This window comes from Populus alba, chromosome 12 (genome assembly GCF_005239225.2).
Source record: "Populus alba chromosome 12, ASM523922v2, whole genome shotgun sequence".
NCBI lineage: Eukaryota > Viridiplantae > Streptophyta > Magnoliopsida > Malpighiales > Salicaceae > Populus > Populus alba.
Window position 1 is genome coordinate 9,477,300 of NC_133295.1, and position 21,643 is coordinate 9,498,942.

The 21,643-nt window shown below is 33.4% G+C and overlaps 1 protein-coding gene and 1 pseudogene across 2 annotated transcripts; both read right to left on the reverse strand.

The window, feature by feature from the left end:
• Window positions 1-275: 275 nt before the first annotated feature.
• LOC118044860 (AAA-ATPase ASD, mitochondrial-like) lies at window positions 276-1,713 on the reverse strand (annotated as a pseudogene).
• A 12,370-nt stretch (window positions 1,714-14,083) lies between these two features.
• On the reverse strand, window positions 14,084-18,076 carry LOC118044595 (hydroxyproline O-galactosyltransferase GALT6). 2 transcript variants are annotated; one of them, XM_035052967.2, is made up of 7 exons: window positions 17,043-18,074; window positions 16,418-16,650; window positions 16,044-16,334; window positions 15,822-15,950; window positions 15,552-15,725; window positions 15,056-15,163; window positions 14,084-14,971 (listed from the first exon to the last, which is right to left on the reverse strand). In XM_035052967.2, the coding sequence occupies exons 1-7, from the start codon at window positions 17,902-17,904 to the stop codon at window positions 14,627-14,629; spliced, it is 2,142 nt and encodes a 713-aa protein (XP_034908858.1). In that variant the 5' UTR covers window positions 17,905-18,074; the 3' UTR covers window positions 14,084-14,626. The 2 variants fall into 2 exon arrangements, with proteins under 2 accessions (XP_034908858.1, XP_073259798.1); XM_073403697.1 differs by having other exon boundaries at window positions 15,822-16,334; window positions 17,043-18,076.
• Between the last annotated feature and the right edge of the window lie 3,567 nt (window positions 18,077-21,643).

Here is a 21,643-nt window from a genome sequence, read left to right on the forward strand (position 1 = left end):
CGTTGTAAGTATCATCATTTTTGGATTTTAATGCTCAGATTTTTATGCTAGTTTGTCACACTAAAGTCTGACTCAATTAAACTATACTCGTGTGATGCAACTGCATGAATAGTGTTACTACCCCAAATGGATTTGTGGGTGCAGATTTTAATTTAAATTTCTGCTTGATTATAACCTCTGCACTGCAACCTAGGACCACAAAACGTCAAGGGGAATTAATACAAATACAACTGATGGTACTGCTAGTTCTAATTCATATTTTGGCATTTCGATGACTATTTTCTTGTGGTTGGGCAACATCTTCCGTGGCAGGGACCTCTGCTGCCTTGGTAGCTGCTTGAGCTTTTTTTGGCGGATGCTTCTTTCTCATCATTTTCTGTAGCTTCTGCTGCTTCTTTTGCTTCCTCAAGAGCTTGAATTAAGCGTGAAAGGCACTTCTCTGCATCATCCGAAGGGGACTTGGGCATGGGGTTCTCTGCAACATCTGCTGGTATGATCTTGGTCTCCATTAAGCTTTCGATTTTATCAAGCAAAGGATGCGCTTCATGTCTCAGGTAATTCCTTGAAAGCACTTCGAATGCCTCAAAAATGCAGTAAGAGAACTCAATATGCTTGTCCATTCTTCCCCTTCTTGTCAAGCTTCTTCACGTAATTAGTAGTGAACACAATAAGCCTCTCCCCTCCACAAGCAGACCATAGCTCATCAAAGAAATTCAACAACTCAGAAAGTCACTTTGCTGCTGCTCTCTTCTTTATGTTCTTTGGGAATTTCTTTCTCCGACTTCTCCTTGTCCTCATCTGGAGATTTCTCTTCTTTCTTAGTCCGCTGACCAGTCAGATCAAGCGAGCAATCCATGTCTTCAATCACTATGATGGATTTTCTAGTACTCTCAATCAAAGGCTTCCTAAAGTCGGTATTGTCTTTCACAGCTGTGAGCTCGAGATCATAAACATCATAGTTTAACAAGTTAGCCATTGCAGCAATCATGGTAGACTTTCCGGTCCCCGGTGGACCATAAAGAAGATACCCTCGCTTCAACGTCTTTCCAGTTCTGGCATAGAAATGCTTGCTCTTGCTGAAAGTCACCAGATCTTCTATAATCTCCTCCTTTGCAGGCTCCATGGCTAACGTCTCGAATGTGGCAGGATGCTCAAACACTATATGGCTCCACGAGGTCTGCCTGTAGATCTGCCACTTGTTTCCAGAATCATTAGTGTAAAGCTTCCTCTATCCGTGTCTCCCCCTAATTTCTTTCCCTTGCTGTGTCGTATGCTTCAAGTAAGCCTCAGTTATGATCTCCCGGTACCGCTTATGAAACGAGAGCCTTCAATACCTTCTCTCTTGCTGAGGATACATGGACTGTGGTGGTGGCATCACTTTGCTCGAAACCCACCATACTTGTATACCCTGAAATTCATCTTTGACTCGCTCATATTCGTCCATACTAAGCACCAAGTTGCTGTAATCTCTTGCTATCTCGTCTCTTAGCGCACTTGGATGGGTTAATGCTGAGATATGCCTCAACAGCAGCATAGGCCTCACTTCTCTCGAGGCGATCTCCGGTGTGCTCATGGATTGATATCTTAATGCAAGGATAGAAAAAGCTCATGATTCTGTGTATACTTGCCAAAGTAAAGGCGAACCTCATACGGGGCCCAAATGAACATGAAACTGGCAATGGTTGAACCCGTTGTTGCCTACACGTCGGCCATTGTTTGAGGTACAATCATGGTTTTTTCTTCTCTAGGGTAATGGTAAACCTCTTTTGTGATCCTCGTTTTCTTGCTAGCTATTGTGTTTCTGTAGGCTTGCTGCAATTCTCTTTTCGACGGGTTTGCATTTTGCAATCGCATCCCCTTGTGCAAAAGGAGTGACGAGGACTTGAAAAAATAATAATAATAAAAAGGGTGAAGAACGAGATATGATCTTTAGTTTTGCAAAAAGGGAAGCATTATGGAACATGCGTCAAGAAAATGGACAATTGTGGACGGATTGCGAGGTTCTTTCTCGATTAGGTGCAGTGGGTTTTGTTTTTCCTTGCCTTTTCAATATTTGTTCAATTTAATTTAATTAACAGAAATACGACCTTGTCATTTTCTCGGTGAAGTGCAAGAGAGTGAAAGAAACCGGCGAGTTTCAGTTCACTTTCTGACCACTTGGGACTTCATATGATGTGAATCCACGTACGATTCTCATTTGCCATGCCTTTGAATAAACAGCTCTCGGAAATGGTTGCATTGCAGTTTTGCAGACGGGGAAGAAGAGGGCAGGTTCTTATGACGTACAGAACCAATGGGTCATCGCATCTCATCTCATAAGCTTTTTGCAATGAGCAGTCAGTAGTCATCGGTCAGTCATCCATACTTTTCCATCAATCGAGATGAGAAAGGTCATTGCAGTTTTGCTAGATTTTTCTTCTTTAAGATTATTGTTTGAATTCAGAAGAGAATCGATTATCATGCTGCTCCCCATCGTGGACAAGTTCAATCGTTAAAAATTGAAAAAAATGTAGAATATTAGCACCAGGACTAAACACTGAAATATCCATAAAAGATGAGAAATTTTAGGGTATTTCCACTTATTAACACTTTTTTTAAAAAAATATATTGGCCAAATAATACAATTTATTTATTTATTTTAAATAACATAATTTGATGCATGTCGTGCGATTGACAAATGTAATTGTCATGATTAGAAAACACAACATTTCAAAAAAATTGTTAAATGAGCTAGCACAAATTATAATGAGAAGAGATAAGAGATGATAAAGAAAAAGAAAATGATCATAGGCATTCATCAAAACTCTAATTATGCATCACCAATATCATTAGAAAAATCTCAACAACATGAATCTAACGACACAAAAAAATCACCAACAACTATCAAAATGGATTATACACATTGTCCAAGGATAAGCGACCAATTACAATGAGAAGAGAAAATAGACAGAAAAAAAGAAGAAGAAAAAAGACCTCAAATGCACGTTAAAGCTCTGATTTCGATACAACTAGTACCATCAGAAAAATGTTAAGGAGATGAATCCAACAATATTAAGAAAGGTCATCAACAGTGACCTAGTAAGCCGCACACATCGCTAAAAAACAAGTGAGCAATTACAATAAGGAGAGAAAAGAAAGAAAAAATTGAAACAAAAAAAAAGACCTCGAAGGTATACCAAATACTTGATTAGGACACCACTGTTACTATTAAAAGATCATGACAAGATAAATCTAATGACACTAAAAAAGATTATCACCGATGATTAGAGTGGGACACATGCGTCACCTAAAAGTAAGTAAGCCACTTATCGTCTTTCGGCACCACATATGATCAATTTCAATTATTGTTGGTGACCTTTCTAAACTTGTATAATCAAAATCTTTATAATTGTACCTGTTGTATCGAAATCAAAGCTTTGGTATGCTTATGAAGTTTTTTTCTTTCTTTTTCTCTTTTCTCATTGTAATTTGTGTAAACCCATTTAAGAATTTCTTTGAAATGTCAAGCTTTCCACCAACAACATCTTAAGATGTCACATTGTTCAATCATGACATGTATCAAACTATGTTATTTTGCCAAAAAAAATTTCAAAATATGTTATTTTGCTATTTTTTAAAACAATGCTAATTTTTAGAAAAAAAAATCTAAAATCTAACTAGTGAAATATTTGAAAACAATTTATAAAACATAATAAGTACAACAATAATACAAAATAGACGCTTGATTTTTGATATGCTGGAACGATTTTTTTTTCTTCAAAGTAGCATAATAGGAAAAAGTTTTTGAGAAATAACATAGTTGAAAACTTATTTGGAAAAAGAATTGACAACCTTTTTTTGTTTTTTGTGTGTTAAGAAGCAATCAGCTAACACTATTAAAACACTAATTAATAACCAAATAAATATAAGTATGAAAAACTTAAATGAACAACTTATTTGTTTATAAAGAAAAAATCTTTTTAAAGAACTCCTCAACAAATAAAAAAAAACCCTTCGAGGACACCAAACCTAAGATACACAACTTTCAATAGTTTAGAAGATTACAAGATAAATATTTATAACTACAAATCCTTTGTAACTATACTATCTTACTTATCAAGGAAAACAATAGTAGCTTGCCATAATACTTAGCAATCTTTAAACTATTGTCATCCTAATTGGAACATCTAGTTGCTAATAGTTAACTCGGGAACTCCCCTTAGGAGTTTGTAGGCTTTCCTACTCTACAATGAACAATTCTCTTTTAGAATTTTCTTCACACTCCATTTATGTATTAAGAGTATATGTTGCGAAACTCTGTGTAACTTCTTAGCTAGTTAGACACTTTTGCTCCGATATAAGTGCTGCACTCACCTTACTGATGCTTCAGATTTTCGTTTCTTATATAACATCCATGTGATAAGGATAAGAACATTATCTTCAAGCTTTTTAGTTTGTTACATTCTTAACAAACTATTATCTATGTTTCATAAAAACACTTATGTGACAATTATCGTTGGCCAAGTTGTATTTATCTTTTATATGAACTTTCTATATAATTTATCCAAACAAACAAGATAATTACAAAAGTAATCACGTTATATCTTATAAGATAAACTTGAGTAATTCTTTATCTAATTTGGATAAACAATCTAAACAAATTCATCACAAATAATCCTTCACTAATCAAAGCCAATCATTGTGACATTTTCATTCTTCCTTTCTGGCTGATTTGTGACAAAATATAATAAGGATGAATTATCATGCAAGTAGTTCAAATATTTTGATCATAAATAGATACTTCAAGCGTAATGGGTGTGAGATTTTATATTCTTGTGCTAGAATATAAATATTTAATTTAGCATCACTTAGGATTAATGATTTCTAGTTGATTTTTCTTTTGGAATAGCTTGTGTGTGTGTGTGTGTGTGTTCAAAACAAACTAGATAATTATAGATATTGGAATGCCTCTAATGGCTAAAACATTCAGTCGACTGGTTCTTGCAAAATTCTCAGGTGTTCATCACGAATCGACAATGATCAACTGGTTTAGCTTAAAAACCAGTTTTGATATTTTCAAACTTAGTGAAACTTGAATCTATTAAATGTATATCAATCCTATTTATACATGCAATGTGAAGTTTGCAAATTCATTTTAGTTTGTTATTAAGAAAAATATAAAGATTTAACAATAAGCTCTAAAATGAATCATTAATAGCCAAGTCTTTAATCGCTTTACATCTTGCACTTGTTGATGAATTTCTTCATTCAATTCCATATGCATGTTGGTGATCTTAATATAAAACATATTTAAACTTAATTTCATCCAAGCATATCATTAGTTCATTTTCCATTAATTGTTATAATCAAAATACAAGATATTATAAATATTAATATGTGACCCATAGGTCAACAATCTCCCTATTTTTTTTTTTTTATGATAACAATTAATGTATTCTTATAGATACAAAAATATGCACCCCCCCTATATTTTGCAATATACCCTTGGAGATTTAAACAATATTATGCAATCTATAAATATATCTCTCCCCCTTAATTATGTAAGCATTCATTTATATGTGTGTGTGTGTGTGTGTGTGTGTGTGTGTGTGATCTGAATATAAAACATATTTAAACTTAATTTCATCCAAGCATATCATTAGTTCATTTTCCATTTAATTGTTATAATCAAAATACAAGATATTATAAATATTAATATGTGACCCATAGGTCACCAATCTCCCTATTTTTTTTTTTTTTATGATAACAATTAATGTATTCTTATAGATACAAAAATATGCACCCCCCCTATATTTTGCAATATACCCTTAGAGATTTAAACACTAATATGCAATCTATAAATATATCTCTACCCCTTAATTATGTAAGCATTCATATATAATTATATATATATATATATATATATATATATTATATATATATATATGTGTGTGTGTGTGTGTGTGTGTGTGTGTGTGTGTGTGAATGCTTACATAAACCTCAATGAGCTAGTACCAACATCTTTAGGAGAGGAAGATAAAGGTGGTGTCTCAAATACATTAGCAAATTCATCATCACCAACTTGTTGTTCGTCTTCTTCATCACGCTTTTCCTCATTAATTTGGTCTTTCAAAAACCATGCAACGTCCTTATTTAAGATAAATGTTATCTTTGATAGGGTCTTATTATCTATCTCTAAATGTTTGGAATACGGTGTCTGATCTGTATTCATGAATTCAATATCAAAATACTCAAAGATAGTTGTTAAGCAATGACCATAAAACAAGGACTTTTGTTTTTTACCATTTTCCATTATCAAAATTTTCATTATAATAGATGACAAATTAGTTGGCCTTCTTTTAATCATACAATTGATAAGGCATAAGTCCATAAAAGTCACTTCATCAAAGTGCCTTTTCTGGGGCAAATATTATGTGATATGACCCTATAAAACAATCTAGGTCTTAGCATCAAGTCTTGACTTTTGATCTTTGCACCTGAAAATTTTTCTCTCCCAGTAAGCATAATAATCGTCTCAACATATATAAATCCCTCAATTATAGGGATAACTTTCATCTCATATACATGAGGATCATCATTTGAAATACTTAGCATGTTAGCCACCATTTCACAATTAAATTCAATAGGCTTGTTTTAAAGGCTACTCATTGATATGATTCGGACAAGGAAAAAACAATCAGATTTGTATTTTGACATAAAATGCACAACTGTCCAGTTTTACGGCAATAATTAAAATTCTCAATTAGATTGTTGGATTGAGCTAAAATTTTACATGGAGTCTTCTGACATGTTTTTCTACCTTGGGTTAAACTTTCAGGTCAATTGAAGTTCAGAAAGGCATCGCAATACTAATCAATAGAGGCTGTAAGAAATTTATTATTTACTTTCTTTTGACTTGTGGACTTTCTATTTGGTTAGGATTTTTTTTCTACAAGGATATGACATTTATTTTTAGAAATTTGCTAATATTGCAAGGATATTTAATGGGCAACAACATAGTTTTCATGTATGATATGCACTCCATATTAGTGTTGTTGTTACTCATTTTTTAGCCCCACGTGCTGAGGATGATGTGTACCCCTTTTGAACCGAGTGCAGGAATTTAGCTCATGTTTGCTAGAAGATTGATAAAAGCAGAGAAGAAAGAAATATTTTTCGAACCCTATTTGAGCTGTTTTCCACTCTTTTTATCCTCCCCATTTGCTGCCAAAGTCATCAGGTTTCTTAGACTGATTAGGAGTATTCATAATGCTAAATTCGTTCCTTTTTTATCTGGTCTTTAAGGTTAGAAAAATCTCTCATAATTTCCAAGAGAAAAAAAAATTGATTCAGCTGTTATCGTAATTTTTTGTTCCAACTTAAGCTTTGATTATGACTTGGTTTCGTGCAATATCTAACCATCCCAACTATATTTTGTCACTCATGACATGTTGAAGAATTAACTTATACCTTTATTAAGTCCTAGGGCTCACTGTTCTTATGATAAACTCTCAGTCAGATTGAGATGTTTGGCATTATCAGTTTCCTGAATCAGATCAGGAGATCCTTTTGACCAACTAGATTGTAGCCAGATTCTGTTCTTTAAAACAAATTTATCTCACTTTGAATCCTTCATGAAAGCTGTAGACCTGTATGTGTTGATGAATTTTGGTTATTGAATCGCCTGATTTTGATATCAGAAGCTCAAGATATTCCCCTTTTAATATCAAGCGTGAAAGTAAAGAATCTTGCCATGAGAAGGGTTCCAGCCTGAGTTTTTTTTTTTTTTTGCAATTCTGTTCTTTAAAATGATTTTATCTTATTTTGAATCCTTCATGAAAGTTGTAGTCTTGTATGTGTAGATGAATTTAGGTTTTCAAATCGTCTAATTCCAATATTAGAAGCTCAAGATATTCTCGTTTGAATGTCTAGCATGAAAGCAAAGAATTATGCCACGAGAAGGATTATGACCTGAGTTTGCAAGTCTGATTCGAGGGACCTAAGTTAATGTTTCAAGAATTTGTTGGGTTAATTAAAGACCAATGTTAAACTTTGGAAAGATAATTGGTTTCGTTTAATTGGGACTGGACATAAAACATCATAATAATTATGGTTACTGGCCGCCACATTGGATTATTTCTGCTTCTTTTCACAAGAAAAAAAACCACCGTTTGAGACTTTATAGCATGAAACAACATAGGAATTAATTAGCATGGTACTATTCATTTATGTTTTGAACAATACCCCTCCCCATATGCCATTATTTCCTTTATCATCGCGCTTGATTTTTGGAGCTGCAGACCACGTTTTTTTTTTTTTTTGCCTCACACCGGAGGAAACAAGTGGTCTCACATTGCCAGTTGTGTGAGGGCAGAAAGGAGTTGTACCACCCTTTAATCATGGGAAAATAACCACTAGAATCATCAGAATATCAATCAGAATAATCTATTTTCCTATTTTGTTTGAGCTGATTGTAACCCAGAATGATATCCTAGATTAGTGTAGTTTGTTTTCTAAATGGAGCTGCGTATAGGCTATATATAAGTTGTCGCACCTAGACATCGTAACGGCCCTAAAAATGATCATTAAATTATGGGGGGGGGAAAACAGATATTTGGCATCTTGTTCTTTTAGGGGAAAATATCTTGTTTAAGGAGTCGCCACCTAATATTATTGTTACTAGGAACCCTAACTGGTCAATAGAGATTCTATAGTTTGGGATTGGTTACGTAAAAAAAGAAGATATTATCACTCATTAAACGTCCTGCCTGAGGCAGACTACATTGCTGGTTTTGTCTTAAATTGCTAAACGTTTATTGATTTATGCCCTGATAATTTGCTCAATATTTATGACTTTGGCACCAGTGAATATTCAACTATGAATATCTCCAACTCAGGTGTTGGTAAATATTACATAGTTATAAAATAAATTAGATCAATATTTTTTATTCCCGACTCTAGCGCTAGTGAATAAATAAATAAAAATAAATTTATTTTTACACATGCAAATATTTTTTTTATTTTTCTAGCTAAATAAAATAAAATACAACAAATAAAAATAATATAAATTTAAATCGGTATTTTTTATTCCTGACTCTGGCGTCAGTCAATAAATCAATAAATTTACATTATTTTATTCATACAACCATATTTTTTATTTTTTTATTTTTTTGGGGCTGGGCCCAGCTTAGCCCAAGTGGGCTGGGCTGGGCTGGACCCAGCCAACCCGGCCCGGTCACTGGCCCAAACCCACCCGGCTGGGCCAATGACTCAAACTAAGTCTCTCCTGCGTGTGCACAGTGCACAGTGCATGTGTAATTAAAATTGCATGTGCACAGTGCCTGTGTAATTAAAGATGGATAAAGAAGGAAAGATGCAAACTTACCTGGTGCAGCTGCGGGCTGAAGACGAAGACGATGGTGACGACCGGTTAACTCTGGCCGGCAGACACTACTTCCTCTCCTCTGTTCCTTCTTCTATGTTTTTTTTTTCTTTCTGTGTTGGATCCCTCTGCTCTGTCTCTTATGCGCGTCTTCTCCCTGCTCGTTCGTGCTCTCTATTTTTCTTTGTATTTGTCTGTTCAGAGGGGGGGTGGCGCAACCGGAGAGAGGTTGGCACTCCTGCGTTGGCTAGCTAATGCCCCCCTGCAGACACCACTTCCTCTCCTTTCTATTTAGCCCTTGGCTTTTTCATGTTTCTCCTCCAAGCTTTTCTTCCCTGTTCTTGGTCGCTCTCTCTCTCTGTTTTTCTGTTCCCCTCTCCTCTCTTTTTTATTTGTTCTCGGTCTCCCCTGCTCTCAGTTTCCCCTTTTTTTTTTCTTTAGTTTCTTTCTTCTCCGGTTCTGTGATTTCTCCGTCTCTGTTCTTCCTTCTTTTTTTGTTCCTCCTTTGTTTTTTTCTCTCCGTCTCTCCCCCCTGTGACCATCTGGGCAGGTAACCCATTACAATCTACCATCCTGAAAAATCCTCGTATTTTTTCATTGGGCAGGTAACCCATTACAATGTGACCATCTTTGAAAAATCCTCGTATTTTTCCATTGAACAGGTAACCCATTACAATGTAACCACTTTTGAAAAATCCTCGTATTTTTCCACTAGGCAGGTAACCCATTACAATGTGACCACTTTTGAAAAATCCTCGTATTTTTCAAACATCGGGCAGGTCGCTTGGAACAATTAGACCACTCGCGAAATTCTTCGCATTCTTTTATCATTGGGCAGGTTGCCCAAAACAGTTTCATCCATTTCAAACAAAAGAAAACAAAAAACAAAAAAAAAAAAGATAGGTCATCTTTCAAATGACTTGTTTCTTGATTTCTACATCTCTCTGTAAAGGTCGAGTGTCAAGCTACTATTTTCAAAGTTTTCAAGACTAAAAAAAAAGAAGCTAAGGTTCTTTCTGTATCTATTTTTCTTTATAAATTTACTATACAAAGCTAAAAGAAAATGAAATTTTCCAATATCTTTGCATAGTAAATATTATAAAGAAGGGGCAACTGTCATAACCCAATTTTTGACCATTTTTATTTTTATTTTAATTATTATTATTATAAAAAATGATGATAAAAAAAATAATAATGATGAAAAAACAAGTAAAACGAAGAATGAATTAAAATTTGGGTTAAGGGCAACATGATTGGAAGTTTTGAGGTTAATTAAACTTTGGAATTAATCTAATTAAGCTTGGAATTAGTTTAATTAATCCAATCAAGGGTTTAATTGGAGAATTGATAAGTTTTGAGACTTAATTAAGCTTGAAATTAATTTAATTAATCCAATCAGGGGCTTAATTGGAGAATTGATAAGTTTTAGACTTAATTGGACTTTGGATTTAATTGAATTAATGGAATCAGGGACTTAATCGAAAAAATATCAAAGTTTGGAGTTTAATTGGGTTCTAAATTGCAAAAATTAGAGTCCAAGGACTATTTTGTAAAAATACGCTGAAATGCTGAGGTCCAATTAAAGTTTATCCAGGGGCTTGATTACAAAAATTTCAAAACTTCAAGGACCAAATCATAAATAGCAGTTGAATGGGAAATCGTAGCCGTTTCTTGGACACAACTGTTCACTGTCTTCTTCCTCCGTTTCATCAGTTTCCAGCCAACACTTAAGTTTGATCATTGAAGGCGTTTAAAGGGTCGGTTACAGGGCATTTAAGAGGCCAGCCGTTACCACCGATTTTGGCCTTATAAAAGGAGAGGGAGTCGCAGCCAACAGGAGGAGATTTTTGGACTGAAACCTGGGAAAGAGACCCAAGAAGAAAAAGAGCAGAACCGAAAGAGAGGGAGAGGCTAAAAATCCCAGACGAAAAAACCCAGTAGACAGGGGGGGAAGAACTGGAAAAAGAGAGCAGAACTGAGAGCAGGGGAGAGCATGAATGCAAACAGAGAGGGGACCTAAAAATGGAGAAATAGGGAGAGGGCGAAAGGATAGCAGGCCTGCTTTGTCTTTGTTCTCAAGACGCGAGTGAAGTGCAGGGAAACTGCAAAGGCTTGCCAGCCTAATTAATCGTCTCCAGACACACACTCCAAACCATCAGAGAAAGTAACACCAGGAACACCACAAAACGCAAGGACAGAGAAGAACTAAGAAAAACAGAAGCACAGGGACAGAGAAGAACTAAGAAAAACAAAAGCACAGAGATAGAGAGAATAAGAAATAAACACGGAAGAGACAGAGCAGAGAGGAGTTAGCGTCGGCCAGCCAGAGCCCCAACATCGTCTTCTTCAGTCTCCAGCACCAGGTAAGCAAACCTTTGCTTCTCGTCGTTTGTTAATTTAATTAACATTGGCTCTGTGCAAGTGAATTTTAATTCACTTGCACGCGGGAGCTCAGCCCAGCCTGGTCACCGGCTTGGGCCAGTGACCGGCTGGCCTGGGCTGGGTCTAGCCCAGCCCATGTGGGCTGAGCTGGGCCCAGCCCAAAAAATAGAAAAAATAAAAAAATAAAAAAAACAGAAAACAGAAAAAATGTGTATTCATGAATAAAAATAATATAAATTTATTGGTTTATTCACTGACGCCAGAGTTAGGAATAAAAATACCGGTTTAAATTTATATTATTTTTATTCGTTGTATTTTATTTTATTTGGTTAGAAAAATAGAAAAATATTTGCATTCGTAAAAAATAAATTTATTATTATTTATTTATTCACTGGAGCCAGAGTCGAGAATAAAATAAAATATTGATCTAATTTATTTTATAGCTACGTAATATTTACCAACGCCAGAGTTGGAAATATTTGTAATTGAATATTCACTGGCGCCAGAGTCAGGAATATTATAAGCAAATTTTCATAGCATAAACTAATAAACATTTAGCAATTTAAGATGAAACTAGCAATGCAGCCTGCTTTAGGTAGGACGTTTAAGGGGTGATAATATCTTTCCTTTTACGTAACCAGTCCCGAACCATAAAATCTCTATTGACCAGTTAGGGTTCCTAATGACCATAATACTAGGTGGCGACTCCTTAAACAAGACATTTTTTTCCTAAAAGAACAAGATGCCAGAAATCCATTCTTTTTCTATAATTCAAGAGAATTATTTTTAGGGCCGCCGCGATGTCGGGTGTGACAGTTTTCATGTGTGATATGAACTCCGTATTAATAAAAAATATTTATGGTGTATAAAAACAATTATTTTATCTTTATTATAGTAGGAATCTATCATTAAATAAGTTTTCAAACCAGTTAAAAATACTTTAAAATTATAAAAATAGCGGAATAGTGGCTGCAAAATGGGACTCCTTAATTTCCACCAAGACTTGCAGAAAGAAATAGAGGCAGAAGGATTATTTGATGGAGCTTGAAGGTTAGCTTTCTTGCAAGTGAACGGGACCAGAGAAGAGACAGAGATAGATGAGGAAGTACTGGAGCCATAGTAGGGACAGGCTTTTCACAACTGAGAGGTTGCAGACGAAAGCAAATGCTCCAATGGGATAAAGAAAGTGAAGGGTGAGGTAACAATGGCATGATCTATCCTATAGATGACGATTCCTTCATCTTTTGTTCTCAGGTCCCAAAAGCCTCTATCCAACCAAAACTATTCGTACAATTACAAATAAATAGATAGATAACAGCAGTCTAATGCAGATGCTGTTTAACTTAAATTTCAGTTGTTTTATTGTTCGTAATCAATACTGAAAATTCACTCGAGAGATGAAATAAGTTCAGTTAAACTCACATGTTCTAATAAAAAAAAAAAAAAATAGATGTTACTAGTTTATTGTGTGTGCTTTCATTGCAGATTGGATCCAATTTCTTCGGAACTTAAAATAATAATACATAGATTGTCATAAACTTTTCGATATTGTTATTAAACTCAGCACAATAACTCGTGTTTAAAAAAGTTCCGACCCAACTCTTTTATTAACTCGGGTTTTTAAATTAAATTATATAAGAGTTGTTTCAATGTGATCTTATCAATTAGATAGGTTCAAAAAAAAAATTATAATAATAATAATAAAAACAAATAATATCAACCTTGGTTGGCCTGCTAAATTAACCCGTGACTTCAATTATGGACTTTACTAGGTTAGATTAATTTTTTTTATTATTATATAATAAAAAATACAAAACTAAGTTATTATCAACTCAATACTGAATAATAAAATAAATTAAAAAATTCATATTTAAATTATAAGAATTTATTTTCAATTTATATCATTTACTTTATCTTTTTATTATGTTATTTATAATCACTAAAAAAATTGAAAGGAATTATTTTAATGTTGGGATACCTAGTGTGATAGTGTTTGGGAACACGGCGGTTAAAATTATATTTTCTAAAAATTTAAATTTTTTATTTAAAATTAATTTTTATTATATATATTTTTATATCGTTTTGATGTATTAATATAAAAAAATAATTTTAAAAAAATTAAAAAATATTATTTTTAATATATTTTTAAATAAAAAATACTAGCCACCCTTTCAAACAATATCCAAACTTAAACCTATTTGAATGATGGTACAGAGCGTGGGTCGGAATTTATTAAAAGAAGAATAAGCAATTAATGAGCATCTAAAAATTTTAAGTTGTTGACTCAGTCAGCTACATGATGAGTTGAAAGGTTGCCAAACATTGTTGCAAGAGAACATAGAATATGAAAATTATAAACTTTATTGATAGGTTGGTACTAATTTCTTTTCCTTTCTAAAAAAGTACATGAGCTTCTTTCACTTTTTTTTATTTTTAAATAAAAATAAAAATAAAAATACATGCTGATACAATATCCTCTACTGCCAAGAATGACAAAAAGCACAGATATGAAAATACAAAAATATAAACTGCGCGAACATATAAACATCATCTTCCACGCAGCGTTGTGAGACCTGGCCCTGGTCAATTTCGTGACCCGGGTCAGCGCACCAAAGCTTGAGTTGACTCTGAGTAACCCTTGACCCTCGGGTGCATGATCTTGCTATCATTTCTAAAGTAAAAGAACTAGGATTTCTATAGTTCACCCATCTTTATCACCTCCAACCTCAGGCCTAGATGCCAGATAAAGAGGACGATACAAGTATGAGCAAAAAACGATGACTGAATTAGGAAAGGGCATTTCCACCGCCTTGGTGCTGCTAGGCGAACCCCTTCCACAGAATATACAATGCTATATGGCTGCAAAATTGTCTCCCTTGTTCGTTATATCTTGAGTTTTTCAGGACAGTCACCCCAGGTGGTGACTCTCATCCATGATCCAGTCCTCATTTCACCAAATCTAGTGATCATCCTCTCCCTGTTCCGGCACTTGGGCCTCTCATTGACTGAAGTCCTGATCATAATCTGATTGCAGCACTGAGCCCTTCCACGCTTCTGTAATTTTTCCCAAAGGCAGATCATTTGCCTGGGGGTCTGGTAATGAGCCGTATAATAACCTTCAATACATCCGAACTGGCAGAACTTCAAGCTGTGCACATACTCCACAGGTCTTGAGCGATTAAACTGCTCTACCCACATTCCCATACTGACATCTTCCATCTTGAACAACTGCACAAAATGGGAAGTGCGAGTCAGTTAAACGGGAGGGAGGGTCAGAGAGAGGAGAAGTTAAAAACCATTCCAATTACTTGCCTTTAATTTATGACTCTCAAACTCAGAAACAATGAAGCACGCAATGTCAGAAGATAAAATGTAGCCTGGCCCATTTGCGTAGGGTGGATAATCTTCTTCTGGCCATTCCTGAAACCACCACCAAATGAGAAGAGATGGCAGGATAATCTTAAATTAGAATTCCATCACAAAGTCTTGACATAAAATAGAGTATGGCCTCCGGAAAATATGCATGAGGAGACATCAAACCAACACCATACTTGGGACCAATCCCCACACTCCTCCTTTTGGGGTGGTTGGTGGGGTCGGGGGAGGATCATATCATCTATTTCTCACAAACAATACACATAGGGAGCATTGCATTCCACACAAGAACTACACATGAGACTTCTAGAATGAATGTGATGCTATGCAACCAAGCGACAATTACCAGTGGCCTTTGACATAAAGCTAAATACAATGATCAAAAGCAACTTTAGGTGAGCGCAGGGTTTAGCAATTAATAGGTTCGGCCTACCTCATATGTCACTTCCCATTTACCATATCGCAAGGGCTTATGGTAGTAATTTATGTTTCCAATGTACAAGCTCCTACCAGCAGGAACATTATTTACTTCATCTATAATGGAATCCACTCTCACAAATGTATCATCATCAACCTTCATAATATATTTTGCACGCACTGTACGGACCTGTAAAAAACCAAAGCAAAAAAACAAAGCCATTTTTATATAACTAATACCCAAAGATAACTTCTTTTCAAAATCTCGAAATAGCTCATTACTCACCCCATATTCACAGATGGCAACAGTTTTCAACACCACAAGGTCATAGTTATCCATGTAAGGCACCACGACAATATCACCAAAATATTCAGCCTCTTTCTTTAACTCTAAATTCACTTCCTTTCGAGTGTGCTGTCCAAACATTGACTCAGAAGGGTGAGTGAATGATTTTGTTAAGCTACAACAATAAAACCAGCAGATTCCACTGCAGAAGTTTTCACATACCAGGGCTACAAAGAAACGAGCTACCACATTTGACGATTTTATAAGCCTATGCTGCATCCAAGACTTCCTAACAGCCATTCGCTCAGAAAAATGGTTAGCTGCAGAGAGAACACCGATAAAAAGTTCCACTGACCCCACAGAAAGAGATGGTGCTTTCCATCTGCTAGACATCTGCAGATGCCTGTGAAGAGAAAAACCAGGGTGATTCGAGGGCAATGAAGCAGCAAATACAGAGTGAACATCTATGTCCCCAGTAACAGCTAACCCCGTTGCATCCTCAAGAGTAAATCCCTGTCATCATTACCACGATACATTACAAAAACTCCACACTCCACATCCATCATGAGATTGATAAGCTGTAGGATGTTACTCACAGTTCGATAAGGGAAAGAAGTGACATGCCTCCCATCAACATTAACATGGTAACCCTCCAAACCAGCACTCAGAGTTAGGACAAACAGTTTCTCCTCTGCAAAAGGAAATGGCCAGTCAAAAGTCACCTTTTTTGTTCGATCTATTTGCCGGTTCAACCACAAAGTTGCCTTAGACTCCTCTGATATATCATCATCGTCACGGATCCACTTCTCACACTGCACTTGATCATCAACTGAAATCAATAAAAGGAATTGCTCAATTTGGTGGAAACACAAAAAGAAATGGATGAACTCAAAGAAAAAATTACTTGCACGTAGAGGTAAAATTTTAGTCTCTTTCATAGCAATTTCAATAAATGACGTGGAAAGAAAAGGGAGATGGAAACCTTGCATGCACTGTTGTCTGTTGTTAACCTAGCAGCTCACAATATCTAATTCTTATGCGCAAACATAATATTAAGCTGGTGAAACATTATTATCCTTCAAAAGAACAAATCTGTCACCTATAAAGTCTTATAAAAAAAACCCAACAGCTTAGATTTAACACTCTACCAAACCAGGAAGAAGTATAAATTCCTCAAAAAAACACAATCACCAAAAGAAACTCTACGAATCAACGACTCACCAGTCTCCTCATCAGTCCCAGACCCCCATCCCTCGCAACGCAAAGCAGTCCCCCAATGCATTCTATAACAAGTATTCTGCTCAATTACAGGCTTCGAACTCCAATCCCCTTTCAACCTGGGATTGAAATGAAGAATCCTTGGTGGGTCCTCAGCCTCCACAGTCTTCAATCCCAGCAATTCCATTATGAATTGGGAAACCATCACCTCGTCGTCTGCTTCCTTCACCAAGGCAATCTTGGGGTCCTTCTCAGCATGTGCTGCTCTTGGCTTACCCACCAGCGTTATATGTGACCCCAAAGTGAGCCCACAAGGCAACTCCACCAAATTGCTTCGCTTCAAAAAATCGGACCCAGATAGCGTAACCGAAATAGGACATGGTTCGGATATATTCTTGAGGTTTGAAACCTCCAAAAGTTGAACTTTACCAGATTGAACTTCATCCCATAACTTCATCCCCTCCTCCCAAGCAGTTTTTGCAGCTTTATGGAGGTCGACGGAGCCGTCTTTCTTAGTGGGATCCAAGGTCTTAGGGTGGAAACCCAAAGAGGACAAGATTTTGCTCGCAGCAAGTTGAGATTGAGTAGGGCGGGAAAAGTTATGAGAAACCCAGTTAAGAGGTCGAGTTGGGGCATCTTTATCTTGCAAAACTTGTTCGCTTTGAAGCTCAGAAAAGCGAGCGAGGGTGGTGGTGGTGGTGGTTTCAGAGGTGGGGCCAGAGTCGAAAACAAAAGGGATTTCAAGAGTGACAAGGAGCATGTAGATAACAGCAACAACAAGAAGGATTTGAACGGATTTTTGCCTGCTTAATGACACAAACCTATCTAATTTGTCCAACTTGGTATCCGATTTGCCTCTCTTCATCTCGGAAAAAAATATGGCTTGATCAATTTGAATTTAATTTTCAAGTTTGGAGAGAAATGAAAAGGAGAAAGTGAGACCGCGAATGTCGTGTTTAACAGGAAAAAAAAAAAAAAAAAAAGAGTGAAAGAGAAGAGAAATGGTATTGATTTTTAAAAAGGAAAGGGAATTTCCATAGCTTTTTCAGAATTGGAAAAACACGATGCTTTTCCAATAACTTACGCCACAATTATTAGGAAGATATTGTTTTTTTTTTTTAAGTATTTTTTATTTAAAAATATATTAAAATAATATATTTTATTTTTTAAAATTTTATTTTATATTATTATATCATCTAAAAATGTCTAAACAAAATTAGTTTTACGTAAGTAAAAAGTTTTAATTTTTTTAAAATATTTTTAAAATACAAAAATATTTATATTTCAACCTTTAAACATAATTATTAAACTCAAACCGGCTTGGCGGGTCGATCCAAGATACGGTTGACTCTGTGATTGGACCAGTTTTGGTTTATTAAAAGACCGGCTGGTTCAACAACTTGGCAAAACCTGGTCAACCCATGACTCGGGCGACCTTGACAAAACCTTTTTTTTTTCAAATGTAATTTTTCTTGTATGCCGCTCTATTTTATATTTTTTTTTAGTTAGTTATTAACACTTTTTAAAGTTCGCAATATAAATATTGAAAAAATATTTTATTTTTTCAATGTATGATATAAAACCATTTAATATATATACTCTATGTTTCCAAGAAAAAAATTATTTTTTTCAATGTAAGATTTAAAGCATTTTCATATATACACTCTATGTTTTACAAGAAAAAAAATTATATTTTTTCAATGTGGGATAAAAAAAAATTTTTGGTTTAAATATTTCAGTTTAAAAAAATAACATAGTATATTTTCAATATAGGATTTGAAACCTTTTAATATATATACTCTATGTTAAAAAAAAAATTATTTTTTTAATTTGAAATTTAAAGCTCTTTAGTATATATACTTTATATTCACAAGAAAAAAAATTATATTTTTTTAATGTGGGATAAAAAACTTCTTAAAATATTCTTTTAAATTTTATTATTTATAATATATATAACTTATATTCATATGAATTTTTTTAAAAAATATATTATATATAATATTAAAAAATTAAATATTTTTTTTTAATTTTTCTGAGTTGATTTAAACTAATTTAAGTTAATTTGTAAACCGGAGACTCAATCTCTTAACTATATTAACTCTCATAATTTCATAACTATAGAGTAAATGTTTCACATATGGACGATGATGTTCCCGTTGCAACTTTATTTTCTTCCGCCTAGGTTTTTTTTTACTTTTTCTTTCCTTCTTCTTCTTTTTTCTACGTTGGAGTATAAATAGAATTATGAAAAGATTATTTAATTTTCTATTGAATCGGATTTAAGTTATTAATTTTTTATTTATTTCGCTAACGCATGCGAATCTATAATCTATAATTACAGTTACCGGCATAATAGATTGTTCATCCAACAAAATACTACGAAAACTCTTGATGAAATGTTTTAAAGCAATGAATTTATTATTCATAAAAAAAGCAGAGAATTGATTACATGAAGTACTGAAAGTAATAATTGAGTGGTGTCTAGATTTATTTATAATTTAATTGCTGAGCTTTAATAATAGTAATAATAATAATAATAATAATAATAATAATAATAAGTGATGTTAATGAATATAATAAAATAATATCAAAGTTTTTAGTTATTATGATTTTTTAAAGTAATATCAAAGTTTTAATTATTTATATATAAAAAAATTTAATGACCAACAATTATAAACTCAAATCATACTATTTTTATTCTTCTAATTAAATCATTTACCAATAAATAAATAAATTTTTTTAAGTTCATCAAAATCTTGTATATAAGATAGTTACGGTAACAAAATTCAATGCAATTATCATTAAGGTATATTCAATAATTAGGATAAGAAGATTAGTATACATCAAGGAAATACAAACCTATTGAAAGTTGGATTTGTGGTCTAATAAAGTTGTCAATTCTATTCTTTTTTAATTGAAATGACCGGTATATTTTTTAATATTTAAAAACAAAAATATAACAAAATAGAACAAGTTTCGTCTCACTTGGGATCTTGGATCATTCTAGAATTCATTCAAATTTTCAGTTAAGATATTCCAAATTTACATTGTCCGTTTCAGTTTGAATAAAAATTTGACAAAACTAAAGTGTGATTTTATCATTTAAAAAGTAAAGTAAAAACACCCAATAAAAACATAACCAAATTTATATATAATCATGGATTAGTTTTATCTTTAATGAGGAAAAACTTTACTAATAAAAATAATATATGACTTCCTAACATTATGAGGTTTTCTATCCTTTTTTAAAGCATTCAATGTTTATTTAAGTTTAAGTTTTTATAAATGTTTACTTGCATGAAATGTATAAAATCAAGCTATGATAAAAGTAAAGTTAGAAAGGAAATAATTGTTATAATTTTGCAAGATAAAGATTTTTGGCGCCAATGTAAACATATAATCAAAATTAGTGAGTTTTTGGTGCCATTTTTTTTTATTAATCCATAGTAACTATTATTACTTGTATTTTTTAAAATATAAATTTTGTTTTTGTATCTATAATATTTAATTTATTGAACTTTTATTTCAATTAGTTGTATGCTGGGAGTGATTTGGCAAGATATTCTATAACCTTAAAAATTTATATTTAGTCAATTTATAGTGCAATTAGGTGTGAGAGAAATTTCAATATATTTTAATTCATCCATTCCAGAGATAAAATAAATAGGATAGAGTATAAAAGACTAAGTGATTTGATTTGATTTTTTTTTTTTTGGTTACAATTTGAGGAGTCCACCAAGGTAAACTATTAAATACTAATATTAAAAATAATTATTATAATTTTCATTAACATTGATTTTATTTTTTAAGAATTGAATTTATTATAATATATATATATATATATATTATGTTTATACTTTATAGGAATTTGAACAAAATAAAAGATGTTTAAGATCTTATTAGCCTTAATAAAATTTACTAATTTACTTGTTGAACGAGAGGATTTGTGAAGAATCTAACTTTCTTGACAGGAAAATTTAAGTTAGGAGATTATCGAGATATTTTTTATCTATTTTAATTTTAGAGAATGAAGAGACCCATTTTAATGGTAGTAATGAGCTTAGTGAAAATAATCATCTATTACAATGTCTAGTTGATAACTATCCAACAATAATTTTTGAACTTGTACTCCCTATATATTGTATGTTATTCCATATAACTTGGTTAGTAGCTGGTCAGTGAATATGGTAAAAACAGAAGTATGTATGCATCATGATAATATATCTGTTTGAGAGTGTGGTTGCAATTACTTTTCAAAATGTTTTTCGTGCTGAATGTATTAAAATAATATTTTTTTTATTTTTTAAAAAATTATTTTTAAAATCAGCACATTAAAATCATCCAAAATATATAAAAAATAATGAATTTTGGTGGAATGCGGTTTACTCCGCGTTTCAAACACCCTGATACATACATACATATATGTATGTCATCAGTTTCTAGCTAGTTTCAGTAGCCAGTATCATATACAATTCATGCTTGTTTTGTGGCTGCAAGTCCATCTCAAGCACACTCAGATTGTTTCTCCATGCTATCTCTTCAATTCCTTGGTTCATTTGCTTAAAATAACTAGTCTTATCAAACTTGTGATTGTTGGAAACTAT